The following is a 21,448-nucleotide window of genomic DNA, read 5'->3' as shown; positions in this document are numbered from 1 at the left end:
ACGATGACAAACACAGGCTTAAGCGTGTGTCCATTCCAGGCTCCTTTTGTGAAACCTTTCAGGTGCTGCTTGGTAAGTTTTGTTTTCTTATCTTCGCTATGCCATGTTAATTTAGCCTTTAAAGGTCTGTTCTGAGTGATCATCACACACTAAACTAGCTTGTAGCGTTAGCATTGTGTTCGCGTTAGCATTAGCCGTTAGCGCAGTGACTTCTCTTCTTCTCTTGGAAAACATTTTACATACAGTTCGTGGCGTCCAGGTGCATTTAATTAATTGCAAATCAAGTGCAAATTGCAAAAACGTTTTCTTGCTGAGTGTATTATCATCATGAAAATGGTGATTTCCTTGTAATCGTCTGTTATGTTCATTCGAAATTGTTGGAAACCTTTATTTATTCATGGACAAAAACTTTTGAAGTTGATAGACGAAAACATTTTGAGAATTGTAGACTAAAACTAGACAAAATTTGTGAGTTTTTGTTGACCAAAACTAGACGAAGACGAACACATTCTGAAATGACTAAAATATGACTAAGATAATAAGAATTTATAATAAGAATAAGAGAATTTTCGTCCAAAAGACAAAGACGAAAATTAAAATGACTGCCCAAAACAACATTGTTTGCCAGTAAAAAAAATATTAGTTTTTCTTTGTTTTCCTAACACTAATAATTTCAAGAAAAATGCAAATAAAAATACTAATCTCTCTAAAAAATAGCCATATGATAGAAAAAAAAAATCTGTATGCATTACCTTGAGCACTAGGGTAGCATCACAAAATGGATTTTGTTGTACTTTGGAGGTTCTGTTTTATCTAATTTAGAGATCACCCACATTGGTAACAATGGCACCGTAGCACTGGATGATATAAGGGCAGTCGTGACTTTTCAGCACCACATCCAGGTCCATGAGGATCCGCTTGTTCTCGTCCTTGTTCCCCGTCCGCCGCATTTGCTAAAGACAGACACACAAAAGTCTTAAAATCACACATCCATTACTTGACATAAAGATGAAAGAAACTCAGAACATCTTACTTTAACCGCGATGACGTGACCAGTCTTCTGGAATCGCACTTTAAAAACCTGCCCACAGGTCCCGCTGCCAATCTCCCCCTCATTAAACAAATCTGTGACCTCAGCTGGATACCTCTGTGAAAGTTTTAACAGATGCACATTATTGCCGCTCGTATCATTTCGTCAGTTCGTTTCGTCAGGAACTCACCTGTCCGTCAATTTTAAGATAACCCGTTTGCTTCATGATCTCCTGCAATTTCTGGTCAATCTCGGCACTGTATGGACAAACACACAAAAATATAAATGATTCATCTTAACCCTTTCATGCACGAATTAGGTTTTTTTCTTATTTGTTTTTATGGCATTCATATAGAACAGGGGTCTCAAATTTGCGGCCTGTGTAACAATATTGTATGGCCCCCATTTGACATCCAATAGTAGTATTAGTGTTACTTGCACATATTTTGTGTTAGGCAATAAAAATACATATATATCATTTGAGACAAAATGAATAAATAAATACAGTGGTACCTCTAAATACGAAGTTAAATCGTTCCAGGACCTTGTTAGTAAGTCGAAATGGTCATATGTTGAGCAGGATTTTCCCATAAGAATACATTATAATTCCATTAATTCGTTCCACAGCCCAAAAACGTAAATTATAGCCTTAATACATACTGTGGTACGATTACAAATGGCAATTACAAATAGCAAAACAAATAAATTATGAATAAAAATCGGAATAATAATTCCTGTAATAATGTAATGAATTGGGTTCCAACGTGGCGGACGTGTTTTGAGTGCTGTACCTAAACGCACCGCATGGCGGACTTGACAGAGTGAGAAAGGTGCGGTAGAGATTTTACTTTCTCATTTAATGTTTTGTTGTTGGCGTCAACTTCGGCCGACTGTAGGCATGTTGTGTTGCAGAAGTTTAAAACCTGACAAAGCTGGCGATTTCTTTGGCAATGTTACAAAAATAATAATTGTCACTTTAACTTATAACTGGCGAACGGAGGTCGGAGGAACCGCTTTCCTTTATTCACCACCTGCATTAACCTTGGAACTGTGTTCATTTCTCTCACAAGTAAATCCGCCGCGCGTCCGTCTTGCGGCAAAACAAAGAAACTGCGGCGCTGTCATAAATCGTTGTATTTCGAGCATGTAGTCAGAAGGCAAGGCAAGGCAAGGCAAATTTATTTATATAGCACAATTCAACACAAGGCAATTCAAAGTGCTTTACATCACATGAAGACCATAAAAATCACATTTAAATCAACACAACGTAAAAACCAAGACAAAAGATCGCATTTAATCACAGAATAAAAATAAATAAATAAAAATAAAACAAAATAAAAATAAAGCAAAAACTATTACTACTAATAATCATTGAAATCAGCAATGGAGATAAGCACAAGAGGAATAGAAGGCAGGTAGATTGAAATATATAGACAGTTATGGATATGCAGTGCTAAACAAAAGCGTTTTTAGCCCTGATTTAAAGGAGCTAACAGTGAGCATACTTCAGACGTTCGGGTAACTTGTTCCAGAGGTGAGGAGCATAATAACTAAATGCTGCCTCACCCTGCTTGGTTCTTGTTCTTGGAACATGCAGAAGACCCGTTCCAGACGACCTTAGGGGTCTAGATGTCTCATAGGAATCTAACAAGTCAAGCATGTATTTTGGTCCAAGGCCATTAAGTGTTTTGTAGACGAGCAGTAGTATTTTATAGTCTATCCTTTGACCTTTGACTCACTGGAAGCCAGTGTAGCGATTTCAAAACCGGTGTAATGTGGAGAAGGAGAAACAAATGGCAAGCCAAATTTGACGTCGAATGTCGAAAAGATCGGCCAGCCGGGGTGGGATGAGGGTTGGGTGGTGTATGTGGCGGCCATAGATCCCTCCCGGGTCGGCACAGCCGGAGCCGTGTCTCCTTGTACCGGGGAGGTTCCCCCTGGTGTCATACCGCACACACCTCCTGGCCCGGAGGTGGGTTTGGGGGTGGGGGGGGGGGGGGGGGGGGTGGGGGTGTTGCGCCTCCGTCCCCTTGCCCTTGGTCTGTCTCCGGCTCTGTCCACCTCTAAGGACCATGGCGGCTGGTGGGACTTGCTGTCCCTCGGTGGTGGGGTGGACATCCTCTTGTCTCTGGCGCTTGGCGTAGTGCCTGCTCGGGGTGCGGGGTGGGCGGTTGCGGGTGTGCCGTGGTGGTCTGGAGCGGCGGTTGATCGGCGCCCTGGCGCTTCTCCTGCCCTGAGGCCGGTGGGGTTGGTGGTGCGTCCCTTCTTGCAATCCCTGTAGGCCGGTTGATGGGTGCGCGGTTGGCCCGGGGGACCACCCTGGATCGGAGGGAGAAGGGGTATGGCTCCTTTACTGGGCTGCGGGAGGAGGGATGGGCTGTGCTGCCCCAGCCACCCGCGGGCTGGCTGGGTGGGGGCTGTGGCCCTGGGTTGGCGCCCGCGTGGCGTCTCCGCTCGTCTGCATGGCTGTCACGTGCTTGGTGGGGCTCGCGTGAGGCTGGATGTGTTTGGGCGCGCTCGGGTGGGGGGTCTCGGTGCCGGGATTGGCGATGGGGCGATCGCCGACGGGCTTACACTCACAAGGGATTCACACGATTACTGGGTTCTAGATCACAGAGCTGATATGTGTACACTCTACCCCTTTCAATGACTTAGCTTCTAGACTCCTCCACCCCCGTCCCCTTCTTTCCCGGTCAACTGGCCCCCCACATGGTGTCAACCGGAAATACATCTAGCTGACGATAGCACCAACATATTAATAGTTAGTGTAGGCGTTCAATGTATTTCTTGTTGTTGTTTGTGTTTGTCTTTCTTGTGTTTCTTTTCTTCTGTTCCCCATAATCCCTTCCTGTTTGCTGTGTTTTCATAATAAACTAGGTATGTTTAATGATCACAATGGGAGTATGTAAAGGTGTGCAAAATTTCCGATTCTTAGATTATTCGCGATTCGGCTGTGAAAGATTCGAGAACGATTCACAAACATCCAAATTCAGATTATTGAAATATGCCAAGTAAAGCTGGTTAGTACAACACACTCAGCGCGCGGTCAATGAGGAACGGAGCGAGAGTGGCTAAACATCATGCTTCTCATTACCCGGCCCCTCGGGTAATGCCAATTCTCAACTCACGGCTCTAGCTCAACTCATGCCACAAGATAAAAAAACCACAACAACATACCTGACTGCTGCCGAAAAGCTGCTACAAAGTACATCCACATAATGTTACGGTAGATACCATTTATATAGGACTAGATGCAATATAGATTCGTTAGCGTTAGCAGCACACCTACAAAAAGCTAGATGCGGGCATTAGTAAACGGCCGACATCTTAAAGCAGTACACTTCCCTGCAAGGCTGTTGTAGCGAACCTTCCAAGCAAACCTAATTAACTTTTTATCTAAAATACTCCTAAATCGGTAAAATATTGACTTGAATCTATCTTTAAAATAGTTTTAAAACTTTCATATGTCGAAAGTAGACAAAAGGGAAATTATGGAATAACGGGAGCAATTTTAACAACTTTAATGGTTGATTCACAACATTAAATTAATTGAATGTAGTTTAAAGCTGCTGATACAGAATGGGGACTGGAGTTTTTTATTTACTGTTATTTTTGTATATTTTATTTACTGCTATATGTTAACTTGATACTGAAATAGTAGTTTGGTTTAGCCTGATAGTATTTTTGAACAATTTTGGAACTAATGTACAAAACATTTAAAAAAAAAAAAAAAAAAAAGGAGGGGGGGTGCATCAATAATCGTTTTATAATCGAATCGGAGCCTCTGAATCGTAATCGTAATCGAATCGTTAGGTGGCCAAAGATTCCCGGCTCTAGGAGTATGTCATACTTTTCTTCTGTTCCCCATAACCCTTTCCTGTTCGCTGCTTTTTCATTATAAACTCGGTATGTTGAATCATCACAGTGGGAGTATGTCATACTCTCAATGTGAAACATTAAAACTGTTCAGACCAAGCGGACACTTAGACTTCCATTCTCCGTGTCAAACAACTGAACAGGACAGGTTTGAAAAAAAAAAAAAAAAGGGTCACGTATCGACGTGATCGTATGTTGAGGTACTACTGTAGTAATAAATAAAAAAAATACCAAAAAACATTTTTTTTAAGCTATGAGTCAGACAAAAATCCAAATAATTCAAAATAAAATTATTTTTAAAAATAAAACTTTACAAAAATAATTTAAAACAAATTGTAATCAATTGAAAAACAAAAAAGAACGACTAAAGACATCAATTCAAATAAGTGTGGACCATGTGTATTTTGTTCTGGGAATTGTATTTTTTTTGTTTTGATTTAAAAATCTCTTGTGACCGCAAATAGCTTAACTCTTTGGCTGGCATTTAAGGCAAGATGTCCAATCCATTTTAACTGGGAGGGTGGCTATAAGACCTCGACTGACTGCTTCCAGCCCCTCCCAGTTGAAATGGATTTGACGTCTATTGCCGTCAATAGGTGTATTCAATATCAAGTTCCCTTTTTTACTAACTACTACAACACATACTCTGTGACCTGGACAAGCAGTGACTGAGTTAAGCTAATGATAAGTTTTGAATAGGTCCACTCCAGCGACCAGTTTCCCTGTAAATGTTAATATAGTCAATGCTGGGAAAGTGTTGACGCATGGTAAGAAGTTACAAATGTGAGTTTGTGTGCACGCATACTTCTCTAAACTCTTCTGTAGGCCGTACTGTGGGGTGGGGAGGTTGAGCATGTGTCTGGGACGGCAAGGATGGTGCTGAGGCGAGCTCTCTGAAGATGATGAGCGGCTTCCTGCGTCGTTGGCCAGGGGCAACTGGAGGGCTGGTGCCGGGAGAGGAAATGATCAGTTAGGGATAAGCAGGAGAAAAGTGATTTTAACACAAGGAGCCTGTTTGTTAAACAACACAGAGAAGTATTTGAGTATGTTAAAACAGCAATCTTGGATCCTTCGAGATGATTTTGTATTTTCTGAAGGCTCGGCCAGGAGAGAGGCGTTTATTCAAAACACTGTGAGAGAAGCCTTCTATTTGTACTATGGGTGTAAATCACCAATTTCATGAAGATTCAATATTGAATCTTTGGACAGTGATATATCTGCCGATAACACATTGACTGTCATGATTCGATTTGATTCAAGGAAACCTTGGATCATTTTAACATGATTACAGTTGTCAGAAGTTTACACTGTACAAAAACACCCATTTAATTTTTTGTCGTACTGTCTGAAGTAAAACCAGACTAAATCTCTCCTGTTTTGGCTCAGTTGGGATTACCGAAACTGTTGAATTTTGTTAAATGCTACAAAAATGAGAGAAAGAATTTCATAGAGAATTTTATCATTTTCTTCTAGGTCAAGGGCAATAGTGCACGGGCCACACAATCCTGTCCCATGGACCGCAATTGGCACCCGGGCCAAATGTTTGAGACCATTATGTAAGGTATTTATTATCTTCAAGGATCAGTACACATCAACATTACAACTTGAAACAAAGTACATGCAACCCGATTCGTTGCTGTCCTTATTTTTACGTCACGCGAAGCAGAAGTCTGGTTTTACGGATATAACTGGGAACACAGAACCGCTTTTGGCGACCAGCAATGTGTTTTTGTGCATCGGTCTTAACTTCTATGAGATTAAGCTCCATTTTCGTAGTAATAGCTTTTATTTTGGCGAGACCAACATACCTAGAAGACCCAGTATTCTTCTTTGGGGCTATAATCTAATAAAAGAGGGTAGAAAAGGCAAAGACCCTCCCAGTTGGCCCATAAACAGACAAGCCCTATGCACTAGTGAAGCAGAAACATAGGTGTGTGGGACTAAATGGTGGACGAGGCACAGGTCCTGTATAGTTACAAATGTCTCCATTACACAGGAGCTGTCAAATGATTAATCATGGGGTTCCTCGGTTTACAGTGGAGTTCAGTTCATACTTGGCATTTTAAAAAAATGTTTCAGCAGCTTTTTTCATCCTGCTGTGAATTTAGTTTGTCAATAGTAGACGTCCACTCCATTTGGACTGGGAGGGATGGAATGGAACGAACATTCGTTAATTCACTGCCACCCCCTCCAGTTCAAATGTATTGGACTTCTAAGGGTGTAACGGTACATGTATTTGTATTGAACCGTTTCGGTATGTGGTGCTCGGTTCGGAACGGAGGCGTACCGAACGGGTTTCTGACGTAATGTAACCCTTACTTTTGGAGGCTGTGAGTCGATCGGGTTACAGTTTCTTTGTGTAGCTTATATTTACTCCGTCTTCTCTACTATAATGAGGACCAAAACAGTAGGAAAGTATAACCCAGAAATGTCAACGGCGCGACAACGTGGCCGCCGTGAGAACGCGGCCGTTAAAGTCAATCCGCCAATGCACACCAGTCGCAGTGCGGCCACGTGTTAGACGCGTCCCAGAAGCGGTTCAACGCGACACACGCAAAAAGAACGGCAGAGTTTATTATTTGACGCGAGACGTGACCCTCCTGCATCAATACTACTACCGGTAGCTAGGATCTGGCAGACCCGAAGTCACTCGTGTAAAAATACGGTGGATCTGGTCGATTTTCAAACTAATATGCAATCGTAACCTCTTGATTGGTAGATCGGGGCACAGTTGACTTGTCTTTGTTGATTTACTGCTGTCTTCTCTGCTATCATAATAACCAACATGGCCCCGTGTTCAATACAAAACCCCCTTACCACAACAAAACAAGTAGAAACTAATATTCACATAGGAACTAAAGTTATACAACATAAAATATACAATATAAATGAATACATCACATTTGTAAAATATAAACACACAAAATAAATAATAGCCCATTTAAATAAAATAAATTGAAATGAGCTAAAATACCTGTCATTAAATAATAAGAATAATAGACAGATCCTGCTTATACAATTAAATTTATTAATTTCTGTGTGGCGCTTTAACTTGATAACTTGAGAAAATACACCAGTAAAGCTTTTGAAAACCGTTCATAAGAAAAAAAAATGATTCACTGAGGCATTTCATTTGTAAAATACATCTTAAAATCTTTGTCATTGGGATTAAGCCTGTCGCAATATGCAATAATTCCATTTATTGCACGATAAATAAAAATGAAGGCGATAATTTTTCCGCTGCGATTTATCGCCTCACGTGCACGTGCGTGTGCGGCAGATGTGCTGTTAAAAGTTCCGATTCCTTGTTACCAACTACGCAAAATGCATCTTCGTTCCAGTTCATATCCTATTTTTTCAACCTATACTGGCTGCGTCAATGCTTGGATTGACTGCGGACCATGTCCGGCGTGTCGGAGTCCGCCGAATGGTTAAGGCGATTTTCTATTTTTGCTTGAGACGCATCTGTCAAAATGGGCGGATCCAGGCCTGGAATCAACAGCCCAGTGTCTTATTAACGGTTTACACACCAGCGAACACGGACGAAGAACGTTTCATCATGGAAGTGGAAAGCCACAAAGTGATTTATGATGCAGCAGATCATCGTATCACTGTTGCGTGCGCTTCCGGATATTTACAACGAAGTCCACCAAAACATTGTTGCAGACTTGGCTACTACGAACAACCTTGCTTTGACAACGCACAGCTGAATGGACATGATGAACATTGAGTGGCAAATTAAGAGCGCTGTTCTCCAAACTCGTCCTGTTTATGACAGTCTATTGTCATATGCTGGTGTTGTGCAGTAATGAGCAAACGTGAATTCTGTGGCATTTGCTAACTTTTTTAATGCGCACACACACTAGATATCATGAAATAGCAAACTAGATGTGCTACGTCCCATGCCATTGGCTACGTGAGCCCAGAGTGATTATGGGACACGTAGTCCATATACTACATCGATGAATTATAAACCGCCATGACTGAATGGAAGTTAAGCAGGCCAAATCAATCCATACCAGTGACTATAGATAAGGATGTGAATATTGTTAATTCAGTACGTGACACAGATGGATTCGAACCACAAATAGGATGTTTTGCTCATGTAGTAAACCTAGCTGCTAAGAGAGCTGTAGCAATCAACAGTGTGCCCCACCTCACTTTACAAACAGTAAAGATTGTTCTCAGCACTTTCATACAAAATTTCTTCAGATCAGTAAGAAGTAAGCACATAAATATTATGCACTAAAATGCATGTTTATATGATGGCAATTTAATTTTTGCTCATTAGCAAAAAAAAAAAAAAAAAAGAAAAAAGAATTGATAATTTTTTTTCAGAGCATTAAATGTATTGAATCTAGTCAAAAATTGTGTCCCGAACATCCGAACCGTGACTTAACTATCGTTGCATCCCTATGGAACACCATAGCAGAAGCTATGACGGGAAATGTTTTCATTCAAGTTATGAAGTGCAATTTTATTTTTTTTCTTGAAAAACACATTTTATTTATTCTGTGTTTCTGTGTGGTAATAATATTGTTGTCTTTTACTTAAGAGGCATGGTCTATTGTTTTTTGTTGTGATTTCTTGAGAAGTATTTTTGAATTTCAGAGTAAACATTTATCGCATTTAAATGGGTGTAGCTGATCTATTAATATATACTGTATTCTCACTGTTATTGTAAATTGTTTTTTTTTTTAAATGGGGGGGACGCAATAATATCGCATATCGCAATAATTTATGAGATGAGACAAATTTTAGTGTGCGATAAGTTATCGCGACAGGCCTAATTGGGATTGCTTTTCTCTTTAGCACAGGACTTCTTTTTTCTTCCTTTCAGAAAGCTGACCAATACCCGGGGTCTGAAAGGCAAATTGTTGTTGGATTATCTTTAAATACCCGCTACTTTTTGAGCAGAATTCTAGCTTTGTATAGGCTAATGTTCCTATTGTTGAAAGCACAAAGCTGTGTAATAAACAACTAGCACATTTATATTTTGCATTTTGTTTTCTTACTGTACCGAAAATGAACCGAACCGTGACCTCAAAACCGAGGAACGTACCAAACCGAGATTTTTGTGTACCGTTACACCCCTATGGACTTCTATCGCCATCAATGGCACCCAATGAGTTAGGTTTGGTTGCAGCTTCAGCTCATATGCCATTATCTGCATTGAATATGCAATGTTGCAGTGTTTCCCACCAATGAAAGAGACTGTGGCGGCCCGCCACAGTCTCGTTTGGGCCCGCCACAGTCTAGTTTGCGCCCCCCCTCCCCCCCCCCCGCCGAAAAAAAAAAAAAAAGATACTAATCAGATGCGTCAGTCAGCCGATTACACAGCTGTAGCCCACTCCACTCTACTACCCGCGCGAGTGAGAGCAGCATTTTAGAGTAGTATTTTATTTATTTATTTATTCATTTAAGAGACGCAAGGGGAACGAGTAGGAAGAATGGGAGAACGAGCGAGATAGCGAGAGATAGCGGTCGCATGTCGTAGCAGCCCGCTGTTATTTTGTTATTGTTTTTCTTTATTATTGTTACCACAATCAAGTGGGTAAGCAAATACAGACTTCTCTCCTTCTTCCCCATATCCGGGGCATTACAATAGTTTGGATCGGACTTTTCGGCGAAAGTGAGCGGTGGACGGCCGTCTTGGACGGAAAGCAAACTTTGATTGAACTTGCGCAGAGAGGTGGGGCCCAAAATAAAGCCTTGCTCTATTTTCAGAGCGTTGGTCACAGTAAAGTATTTATTAGTTCAAGCAGAGTAAAATGATACATATTCACGGTACAAGAACGTCGTTTCCGTGTCCATCGATTGGTAAGAAAAGGCTGTTTGTACGAGTGACGTGTGGGCGCTCCCGTCGGGGGGACATTTCGCGTGGAGTGGCTATTTTCCGGCACAACACCGACGCGCCAACTTCAGACAATTACGGCTGACGAAAGTTGGATAAATGCGCCCCCCCCCGCCCCCCCAATTTCGCGAGCTCTGGGACACTCGAAAAATGACTCTCATACCTCTCCTTGCTAAGTTAATGGTACCTCGATGTGCGTTTGTGTGGAAATTTAGTTCACGAACAACGGGGAAAAAACTATCCACCTTCTCACCGAATCAAGAAAAACTTTACACGGCCATTAGAATTCCCCCAGTCCTGTAAATGGGTCAGTTGACAGAAGGACTGTTATTGTTGTGGTAATGTAGTACTTATGAGGGTCAAATAAAAAGGAAAAAGGAGGGCTACGACGGCGGTCTGAAACCCGCGGCTCTTGGGCCGCATGCGGCTCTTTAGTGCTGCTTCGGAGCTTTTTTTTTTTTTTTTTTTTAAATGGAAAAAGATGGGGGAGGGAAATATATTTTTTGTTTTAATAGGATTTCTAGGAGGACAAACATGATACAAACATTCTTTCAATTCATTAATATTGTAATGAAGTTAAACTTGTGGTGTCATCGTGCAACAGAGTAGTCACGTGGTGCGCTATAGGATCCACTGCAGGGAAAATAAACATTTAATCATGAAGGCTAATTATGTATTTCTAGCCAACTTATTCATTTTTATAGTAGGCTAATATAGCTAGTATTGATAATTATAAGGCTTGTACAAGGCTTTTAATTTTTTGCTGCTCCAGACATACTGTATCAGTTTTTTTTTTTTTTTGGGGGGGGGGGGGGGGGGGGTCAAATATGGCTCTTTCAACAGTTTGGGTTGCCAACCCTGAGTCACTACGAGATGTAAGTCGTACTATTGCTACGAGAAAAAAAAGTCGCATTATTACATAGGGTAACGTAGCTGTAATCAGCAACGCATTTTACATACATGTACCGTAGCTGAGAGCTATAACATTAGCCTAGCTAATGAAATATTTCAAATATATCTTTGTTATGGTTCTTCTTGGGGGGAAAAAATAATGAAAAAAAATAAAAAATTCGCCGTGGCACGACATGGTGTGGCTGTCCGACTCCGATGCAGCCCACCACCACAGTTTTGAAAAATCCTATGGTCAGAGAGCCTCCCACCACAGTCTCCTAAAATCCTGTGGGAAACACTGTGTTGGAACATGTAACCAGCTGAATCGATACAGGCTTATGCCATCCCTAACCCTTGTGAACAGCTCAGTGACGTGCAGTTAGGGAAGGCAAATGAGGAGGAGTTTCACTCCCTTGTGGTCTTCCCTTTCCACTGCATGTGAATACTTGGATGGAAAAAAATTTGATTACATTCAATTGTTCCGTTTTAATTCAATGGTTCGTGCTTTGCATTGATTTTTTTTTTTTTATCTAATAATTTCATTATTAAAATAGCTGAATTTTCCAATATCTTGTTAAAATGTATAGGAAGCGCATGCGCATCACTGGAACATCTGAGTATTAGTATATTGCTGTGATAATAATGGTTTTGGTAGGACTAGCCTCCTCCATGCCCAAGAAGGCCTTGGGTACTCGACTCGTATCCCAGAGCCTGTTGAGGGAAAACCACTTAGTGAGAGGTTGAAAAGGGTTAGTAAGAATGCATCTCCAGTTTGACAGGCTCCAGATTTGTGGACACGGGCTAGATGGGCACATGGAGCCAAAAGGAGAAGAGGAGGCAAACACAGGCACAGGTTTGCAGGTGCCGTCCCCTACAGGTGAGGAGGAACATCGGCCATAGTGCAGCTGGAAGTTAAGAGTTTTTTCAGTTACAGGCACACAAACACGAGAGAGGAAGATGAGTGTTCACCGCACTCCGGGGATGCTGGATTAGAAACTGTGTCAGAAACACAAACACTACCACCCGCAAAATAATATGTAAAAACAAAATGCGCCGTGCAGAAAAGCCACATGCACTGTGTGATCGTCCACCTCCAGCATAACTTGTGGTTAATCATCGGACAACCGCGTGGCACAAACACACGCACACCAACGCAACCCTACCATTCACTGACGCTCAGATAGGACAGAGGAGAAGGGATGGAAAGATGAGGGAAGGTGTGATTTGAGGGGGAGGTGTCAAATAAAAAAAAAAAGAATAGCCGTCAAAGATGGACGAGCTTTGGCCTTTCAAGGAGATGATTCATTAATCATAAAATAAAAATATCTATTACATGAATTGCCAGTGTAATAAGAACAATGCACAATGTCAGCCTAAAATTCAAATGTGCTTTCAAAAGAACCTCTGAGTCACATCATTGTGCCGTCTAATTGTGGCTACCATTTTAGGATGTTTTCCACCTTTACCGCAAAGTCAACTGGAATAGTACCAATTGAAAATGGATGGATGGACTTTTTGTTACCCGTGTGTAAACAAGAATGGGGAAAAAAATGTAGATGTGAAAACTGATCTAACACATAGGAACTAATGTAAAAATACTAGGGCTGTCAAACGATTAAAATTTTTAATCGGGTGAATTACAGCTTAAAAATTAATTAATTGTAATTAATCGCAATTCAAACCATCTATAAAGCATGCCATATTTTTCTGTAAATTATTGTTGAAATGGAAAGATAAGACACAAGATGGATATATACATTCAACATACGGTACATAAGTACTGTATTTGTTTATTATAACAATAAATCAACAAGATGGCATTAACATTATTAACATTCTGTTAAAGCGATCCATGAATGGAAAGACTTGTAGTTCTTAAAAGATAAATGTTAGTACAAGTTATAGAAATTTTATATTAAAACCCCTCTTAATGTTTTTGTAATAAAATTTGTAAAATTTTCAATCAAAAAAATAAACTAGTAGCCCGCCATTGTTGAGGTCAATAATTACACAATGCTTATGGGTGCTTATTGCTTAAGCCCATAAAATCAGTTGCACCCAAGCGCCAGCAGAGGGCGACAAAACAAACAAACAAAAAAAAACACAAGTAACAAGTTGGCATTGCACTGTGCTGTCATTTTAATCTGTTTGAGCGGGGCATGTGCGTTAATTGCGTCAAATATTTTAACGTGATTAATTTAAAAAATTAATTACCGCCCGTTAACGCGATAATTTTGACAGCCCTAAAAAATACCCTTGTGACAGGCACAATAAATAAACTCTTCAATTGAAGAGGAAAAAAAGGTACAATAAAGTGAGTATCGTTGTTGTTCTAAACAATAAATTTCTAATTGTCATATCCTGGGAATTCACACATCTCAAGAGGAAATATTATAATTCTGTCATCTTACACGAAAGCAAGCTGTTTATCTACATTGATTCAAAACAAGGTATCTGAAAATACCTGTTATTAATTTGCATAACCAATGATCAATATTTTTGCAGCTACGGACTAAAAGAGTGAATCAGAATCAATTTATGTTTGAACATTTGATGCACTGTCAATATCTTACACCCTTTATACGACAAGTGAAATATTTTTGATCATTTAATAATTAGTTAACCTCATAAAAAAGCTGTGTCCAAATACAGTGATACCTCAGCTCACGAACGCTTAAGCTCACGAACTTTTCGCCTCAAGAACATTAAATTCGCGAGCATATAGTCTCTGCTGACGAACTAGTTTTCGGCGGACGAACCAATTCACGCGGTCGAAAAGCGCCACGAGAACCTGACGCACGCTCACGGCGTCCCAGTTCGTCCCCTCACTTTCGTTGAGTGCGGACGTGGTTTGTGTTTGATAGACATTTTGGACCATATTGAGTGTACTTTTGCTATTATGGGACCGAAAAAGAGTTACCTACAGTCCTTATGGAAGGTGACTCGTGTTACCAATTCGCCCTCGGCTGGTAATTGGCGGTGCTTTCAGCTTCCCACCGTAGTGAGAAGTGGACCGGCGAGTCACGTTGGCTCGTTGTCGTCGGTTGTCTTCGGTTCGCCCGATTTCCTCTCCAGAAAGGAGGCGGCGTGCATACAAACACCCAGAGGCGTCGGATGACTTTTTGTGGGCACTTTTGTTAACAACCAAAAGCATGTGGGGGGCACAGCAGCGGAGTCTACGCTAACTGCGCACTTTGCCGGTAACACTCTCCTTCCAAACAGTAACTCCCTCCCTCCCTCCTCCTCCCACTCCATTCCATCAAGCTATCAACTACCATCACAAAGGTAAATAAAACGACTTTATTATACAGTACAGTTTATTTCTTTAATTATAATACAATAGCACAATTATTATACATAAAATAAGGTATATTTTTGTGTAGTTTTAAGGCTTATTTAGTAGAAAATTATGTTTTATGGGGACCTGGGAACAGATTATTCTCATTTTAATGGTTTCTTATGGGAAATAAATGTTCGGAAGACGAACTTTTCGCCTTACACACACTTTCTGGGAACCAATTATGTTCGTGAGCTGAGGTATCACTGTACATTACATGGACATTTTACTTCAGTATGTGGGCGCCAGTTCAATATAATTATTAATTTTTATATTTCAAATATAGATAGTTGATAAATATAGAATTAATTAATTACAATAAATAAAAACAGAACATTCTGGTTAAACCCCCCCAATTAAGTTGCTGGCCATTGACAACGATAGAAGTCCAATTCATTTAAACTGGGAGGACTGGCTGTGAATGTTCATCTTTCAGTGCCATTGGTGATGCTAGAAGGTCAAACTAGTGCTGCAACGAATCATCGATTAACTCGAGTATTCGATTAGAAAAAAAGTTGAATTAAATTTTGCTGCTTCGAGTATTCGTTTAATCAAAGTGGCTTTGTAATGGTTTGTGTTTGAAAGGGTTGCATTTAGTTTTATTGATTTGGGTGGATACACTGCCCTCTAGTCTGCCGCATTTTACATGGCCAAATCCAGCTGCTCCCTGTTAAAACCAACATAAGCTTGGTTTTTGTTTGAGCTAATCTTTTTTTATGCAATCGTAATTTTGTTTAAAGGTATATTTAGCCAATTTTTGTGGGGATATTTGTCTGAACTATTTGTTAAGAGCATTGTAAAAAAAAAAAAAAAAAAAAAAAAACACGTTCGTGTTTTATAGCATTTAAGCTAGTGGACTTTTGCTATGTAAGTTAGCCAATTGTTCTTTTTGTTGTACACAGACCAGTGGTCTCCAAACTATTCCACATAGGGCCGCAGTGGGTGCAGGATTTCACTCCCACAAAACAAGACCACACCTTTTTACCAATCTGGCGTTGCATAAGTGTAATCAGTTGATTGCAGTCAGGTGCTGCTTGTTTTAATAGAAACCACATTGGTTAAAAGGTCTGTGCTTGATCGGTATGAACAAAAACCAGGACCCACAGCGGCCCTCGTGGACCGGTTTGGAGACCCCTGACTTAGACCCTTATTTTTTTATACCGTTTGAGGCTCAGCTCTGGTATATTAATTTTTTTATGTTTATCCGATTACTCGGTTATTCGAACTAACTAGTTCATCAATTAATCGACTACTAAAGTAATCGATAGCTGCAGCCTTAGTTCAAACCACTTTTACTAGGAGGGATGGCAGCGATCATTCTCCCAGTCAAAATGCATTGGACATCTAGCATCATTAATGGCAGCCAATTACTTCCACGAGTGCCAACTAAAATATTTGATTGCAATGCAGGACATTAAAAAAAACACTGCAAGTCGGGGTACCACTATAAGACCTTTTCAGATAGGGATTAGACTCATAAAACAGCAGGTTGCGAGAGGAAGCCAGACCACGCTGTGATAAGGTGGTGAGGCAATGTGAAAGGGAATAATAAGGAAATGGGAGGTGGGTAAGAGATGGTGGAGGTGGCCTTGAGAGGGGGCTTAAGAGGGCTGGGATGGTGTAGTGTGTTGGCAGAGAGCGATGGATTGAATGATACCTGCACGCTGGGAAGGAGCTGGAGCAGGACTGAGCTGGATCACGATGACTAGACGGAGGAAAGAAAATACAACACACACACGCACATTACTGCACTGCAACTACTACGACAATAACACACAGGCACGCTCCCACAGATCTCTCTCATGCTACACACTCACTCTCATTTTTGTATGACAAATATATAACAAATAAACATTACGACAAAGCTGTTATGGCTAAAACATGAGAGCAGTAAAGACCAATAGATAATGCTTTCAACTTTATCAAAGACAGACTAGATAATATTTTTGTATTAAACCAGCAGAACCTGGAGGCAGATGAGTATCCAGATAATTAAAAATGTATCCTGACTGATTAAGGTAGGGCATGGGGTTGGTTAAAAGAGAATATTTTTCGGTCCCAATCAGCTCGCAATCGGAGCCAACCAATGTAGATGTTAAACCTGTTGATTATTTACAATGGGAAACCATATTGCAAGTTCACGATCAAACTATGTCATCAACCTGCAGCGTACACTTAACTTACCTGTGGCACATGCAATATATTCTTGCAGGAAAAAGGGATTAGTTGCCTTTTAACATGCTGCCCCAACTTTGTGTTTTGTAACACAACAGTAACTTGGTGTTTTTTTTCTTCTTTGTGTCTGTCTGTACTTTTGACTATTAATGTAGTTGTTTCTAATATTGCCATTTTACTGGAAAAGAAAAGAGCTAGCATAATTGATACGTTCATATGAAAGATGGTTGTTCAAAGATTTAAAAACAAATATATATCACAAAATTCTCAGAACTTTGATAAAATGATAAAATGAAAAACAGAAAATTGCAGCGCATCTACTATGTGGCAAATACGCGGACAGACACACTGATACACTTCAAACTGATAAAAAGTAACAAAGAAAATAGCCACACACGCTTTATAGTTTCTGAACCTGTGCAATATGTATCAGTCTTTGTTCTAAGTCAGAGACTTAAAGGAAGCCTGCTTAACTTCCTGGCTCCATTAAAGCGTGTAGGCCATTGAAGGTACATAACACAGTGGGTTGCCACTAGAGCCGGGCGGTATACGGAAAATTTACCGTAACCGAAATTCTTCACGATGACCCACGTAATTTTGACCATGTCGGTGAATTCGGTAATTTAATAAAACAAGAAAATATAGTCTTTTCATCCCGCTTTGACTCTATGTTTATTCCCCTTTAAGAAAGCAGTCAGTGTGCTTACGTAATAAGTCACATGGTTATCAGGAACTCAAACACAAGCCTGGTAGGATAACGCTAGCGGCTAACGCTACAAGCAAACGCGATGGAGTCGGGATTAAGGGAGCTTCGCCAAACTTTCACCTGACATTAAGTAGACTCCTGGCGGCCTCCAGACGGGCTTTCACCCGCTTTCCTCCCTGGTTCTCACGATTACAGGAGTATGTGCTTTCTAATGGTAGCCAGGCTACAAGCTAATGCTAGCTGCTAACAGCGGCTACAAATGAACGTGATGGAGTCGGGTAGCGGCTATAACCCTGTCGAAAGGGCTGAACTTAATGAGTGGATTGTGCATGGACTGCATCTAGCAATTAGTATGTCGCGTTATTTTGTATTTGTGTGTGTGTGTGTGTGTGTGTGTGTGTGTGATTTCTTTGATATCTTTTATGATGGTAAAGCATTCATCATAAATTATAATCCAGCAGTGACCGTTTAATGGCCACAGCCATTTTTCTGTATGTGCTTGCTTTATTCTGTGTCATTACTGCCATCATGAAATCAAAAATGTTTAATTGGCAAAAGAGCGATATAGCTTTAATTGTGTGTGCTTGTGTGTGCTTGCATGTATTAAAAAATGATCTGGAAAAAAAACCCTGAAACCTTGAAGGTAACACTTGTGTTGAGTAATTATGTCACAGCAGCCATTAACAATAAGTTGTCTGTTTAAAGTGTACTGTTCAAACTCAGTCATTTGTGTTGCAATGAAATGTTTGCACAGCCGTCGTATTGATTTTTCTAATGTTGTACATTGTTAAGTCATACAAGCCGTGATAAATGTTCATACTTGAATTCTTATTGTTTACAAGAATTTTTTATATACTTAATGTTTAGACTGCATGTACAATTGGTAAATATGCTGAATTTAAAGCTGGTAAATAAATCAACGAAAAACGGTTAATTTGTATTTCATGCATTGATCCAGATTTTCAAATTATATAACAGTCCGCTTGGGCGAATTTATCGTCATTCATCGTTATCGAGGAAAAATACTGAATTTACAGTGATACTTACTTAAGGCCATATCGCCCAGCCCTAGTTGACAGTGATCATACGCTTTATAGGGCACAAATTTAAGTATTTGCTGCGATTGACTATGCAAGACGTCCGATCCATTTTGACAGGGAGAACACTGGCAGCAATTCTCACAGTCAAAATTGTTTGGACGTCTATTGGCACTGAAAGATAAGCAATCACAGCCAGTCCTCCCAGTTTAAATGAATCAAACCGTTTGGACGTCTATAGGCAGGTAATAAGTTTAACTGTCCTGCTTCGTAAGCATTGTCACTCATCTGTGAACCGAGTGATGCATTACGGAGACGGCGATTTCCACACTCACTGATGAAAGAATAGGATTTCTTTGAAAACCCTACGCAAATACAAATTACTAAGTAAGCGTCTATAAAGGCAATTTAGAGGAGCCTATAATTCGTGGGTATCTTACAGAAAAAGTCTTGAGTCTGCACAACTTGTGCTGTATAAAGGTTTGTAATCGCTCAGAAGTAGCAAGTATTTGCTGTTCGTCAATTTGAAGTAAGGAGAGTTTCAAACTTTCACTATATGAGAAGGAAAAAAGGGGAAAATAATGTTAAGTGAACGCAAAAGGGACCGAAGAAGGGTGTTATGTTTAAAATTGGACTATATATCTTATATTCACTAGTTTTGTTACCCAGGCCCATTTAAAAGACAATAATATACAATTAGTTATGTTCCTCTCGTTTAATTGTATGATGAAAATGTGACGGTGGTTTATTTGATGAGCTAAAATGTGTTAGCCGCCGACTCCTGAAGGGTGAAACCTGGCATTAAATTGGGTTTTGCAGCAGGCTTAATCAATATCAAACCCTGGTAGCAATGTAAAACCGATAAACTGAGGGCAGGCTATGTGTATCACACAAAATAAGCCATTAAATATAAACATTTGAAGGTTTACAACGGGCCTGTCGATGTCTGTTAGCACGTTAGCTTAGCATGTTTGACAGCACAGAAGCCCAACGCATTCTGGAGGTGACTGAGCGCTAATTACTCCATGACAGCTTCACAGAGTTTTAAACCTCAATTTACACACACTGGGACACGTTCTCGACGTGTAACAAACACGTTCGAGCGAAATGACGAAACGTAATAACTACGTCGGTGTTTGTTTATGTAGCTAACTAACATAGCTGCTAAGGAGGAGCATAACAGCCCATCTCCTTCACTCCCACCCTCCGCCTCTTTCGAGCTTTTTCCTCCCCGAGTTTATCGTTACCCTTTGCGGACACACCCCGGTGGACACTCACTTGGTCTTGCGTGGGATCTATGGGGGCTCACGTCGATCTTGAGGTCCATACTCCGCCGAGCCTCTTCGTTTTCCTGCTTTAGTTTCTCTTCGATTCGCGACAACCTCTGTTCTAGCGACGACATTTTGAAAAATTGAGCTCCCCGTGGAGTCGAGCTCCACACTGCCCCCTTTGGCAGACTGGAGTAGGCGTATGCAGGACAAACATGTTGACAACATTCAGGTAGACAAACATCCACATATGGGAAGGTATGCAGGGAGACAGATATCAATGGAAAGTTCGACAAGTGTTGTTGTACTGAATACATGCAGACGAAAGATGGACAAGCAAAGGCACATTAGCACTGTTTTACAGCCAGGGGTGAAAGTGGGCCAGAACGGTCAGGAACGCAGGTATAAGGTTCAGGGCCAGAACGCAGTTCCAGTATAAGATTCAGGGCCGGAATGTTGTTCCGGTACAAAGTGCTTTGATTCCGAAAATATGACAGCAACTGTCAAAACGCTATATAAAAAAAAATTTTTTTTAAATGCTAAGCTGCCACACGTGCGTTTCAGCTCCAAGAAGAAAACAATCTACCAACATCAGATTTACATATACAAGTGTTAACAACAAGCATAGTAAAGTACTTGTGTAGCGTAATCTGTTTCCACCAATATTTATTATTGATTTTATTCCACTTACGGCATGGAGGTTTCCCCAGCTGCTGCAGTTACCTGAGTCTAACAATGATGAGTCACGTCAATGTGCGAATGCACACAGCAAAGCAAAACTCCTAGACTCATTCATCTGTTCAATTGGCTGACATACTGACATGTGATCAGCAGGGATGGTTAGCTCTGATTATGCATGTTTTCTCGAACAGCAAAAAAAAAAAAAAAAAAAAAAAAAAAGCTTGTTGAATTGATGCGACAAAAAAAGGGCATTGTAACATAAAATGGATCAAATCTTTAAGAGCAACAAAAGAGTTGAGGAGGCTTATTTATCATATTTAGTTTTATTTGCTCCGATGGGGAGGTTCACAACATCTTAACTGTCAATGTGCACTTTGGACTTATATTTGTTCATTTATTTTAGGCTACTTATTCATTTCCTTATAATTTAGAAAAAGTCAATGTTTTGCTCGATCTTCAAAATATATTCCATTTCACTCTGCATAATATAAATCATTTGTACTTATTTTTCTGAATGTATGTTACTTATATCTTTATTATTGAAAAAAAAAGGACATGTTTACATTAACTTCAATTTTAATATATATCCTGTT

The 21,448-nt window shown here is 40.3% G+C and overlaps 1 protein-coding gene and 1 long non-coding RNA gene across 5 annotated transcripts in view; one reads left to right on the top strand and one right to left on the bottom strand.

The window, feature by feature from the left end:
• LOC130920583 (uncharacterized) overlaps window positions 1–11,548 on the top strand; it is a 45,545-nt gene extending 33,997 nt beyond the window's left edge. Inside the window, exons 6-7 of one of the 2 annotated variants that reach the window (XR_009064184.1) lie at window positions 6,380–6,462; window positions 9,747–11,548. This is a non-coding gene — a long non-coding RNA (uncharacterized LOC130920583). Of the gene's footprint in view, window positions 1–6,379 lie in introns of both variants that reach the window. The other variant, XR_009064182.1, reaches the window with a different exon arrangement.
• The window catches only part of map2k7 (mitogen-activated protein kinase kinase 7), a 42,451-nt gene extending 21,552 nt beyond the window's left edge, over window positions 1–20,899 (bottom strand). The window contains exons 1-6 of one of the 3 annotated variants that reach the window (XM_057843895.1): window positions 20,185–20,899; window positions 16,646–16,693; window positions 5,712–5,850; window positions 1,221–1,287; window positions 1,034–1,147; window positions 834–953 (exon numbers count right to left, since the gene is read on the bottom strand). In XM_057843895.1, coding sequence (XP_057699878.1) covers window positions 834–953; window positions 1,034–1,147; window positions 1,221–1,287; window positions 5,712–5,850; window positions 16,646–16,693; window positions 20,185–20,491 — 795 coding nt within the window. In that variant the 5' untranslated portion in view covers window positions 20,492–20,899. The remainder of the gene's footprint in view (window positions 1–833; window positions 954–1,033; window positions 1,148–1,220; window positions 1,288–5,711; window positions 5,851–16,645; window positions 16,694–20,184) is intronic. The other 2 variants (XM_057843896.1, XM_057843897.1) reach the window with 2 other exon arrangements.
• Between the last annotated feature and the right edge of the window lie 549 nt (window positions 20,900–21,448).

The sequence above is a fragment of the Corythoichthys intestinalis genome, chromosome 8, assembly GCF_030265065.1.
Source record: "Corythoichthys intestinalis isolate RoL2023-P3 chromosome 8, ASM3026506v1, whole genome shotgun sequence".
NCBI lineage: Eukaryota > Metazoa > Chordata > Actinopteri > Syngnathiformes > Syngnathidae > Corythoichthys > Corythoichthys intestinalis.
This window is presented reverse-complemented; position numbering and strand designations above follow the sequence as displayed.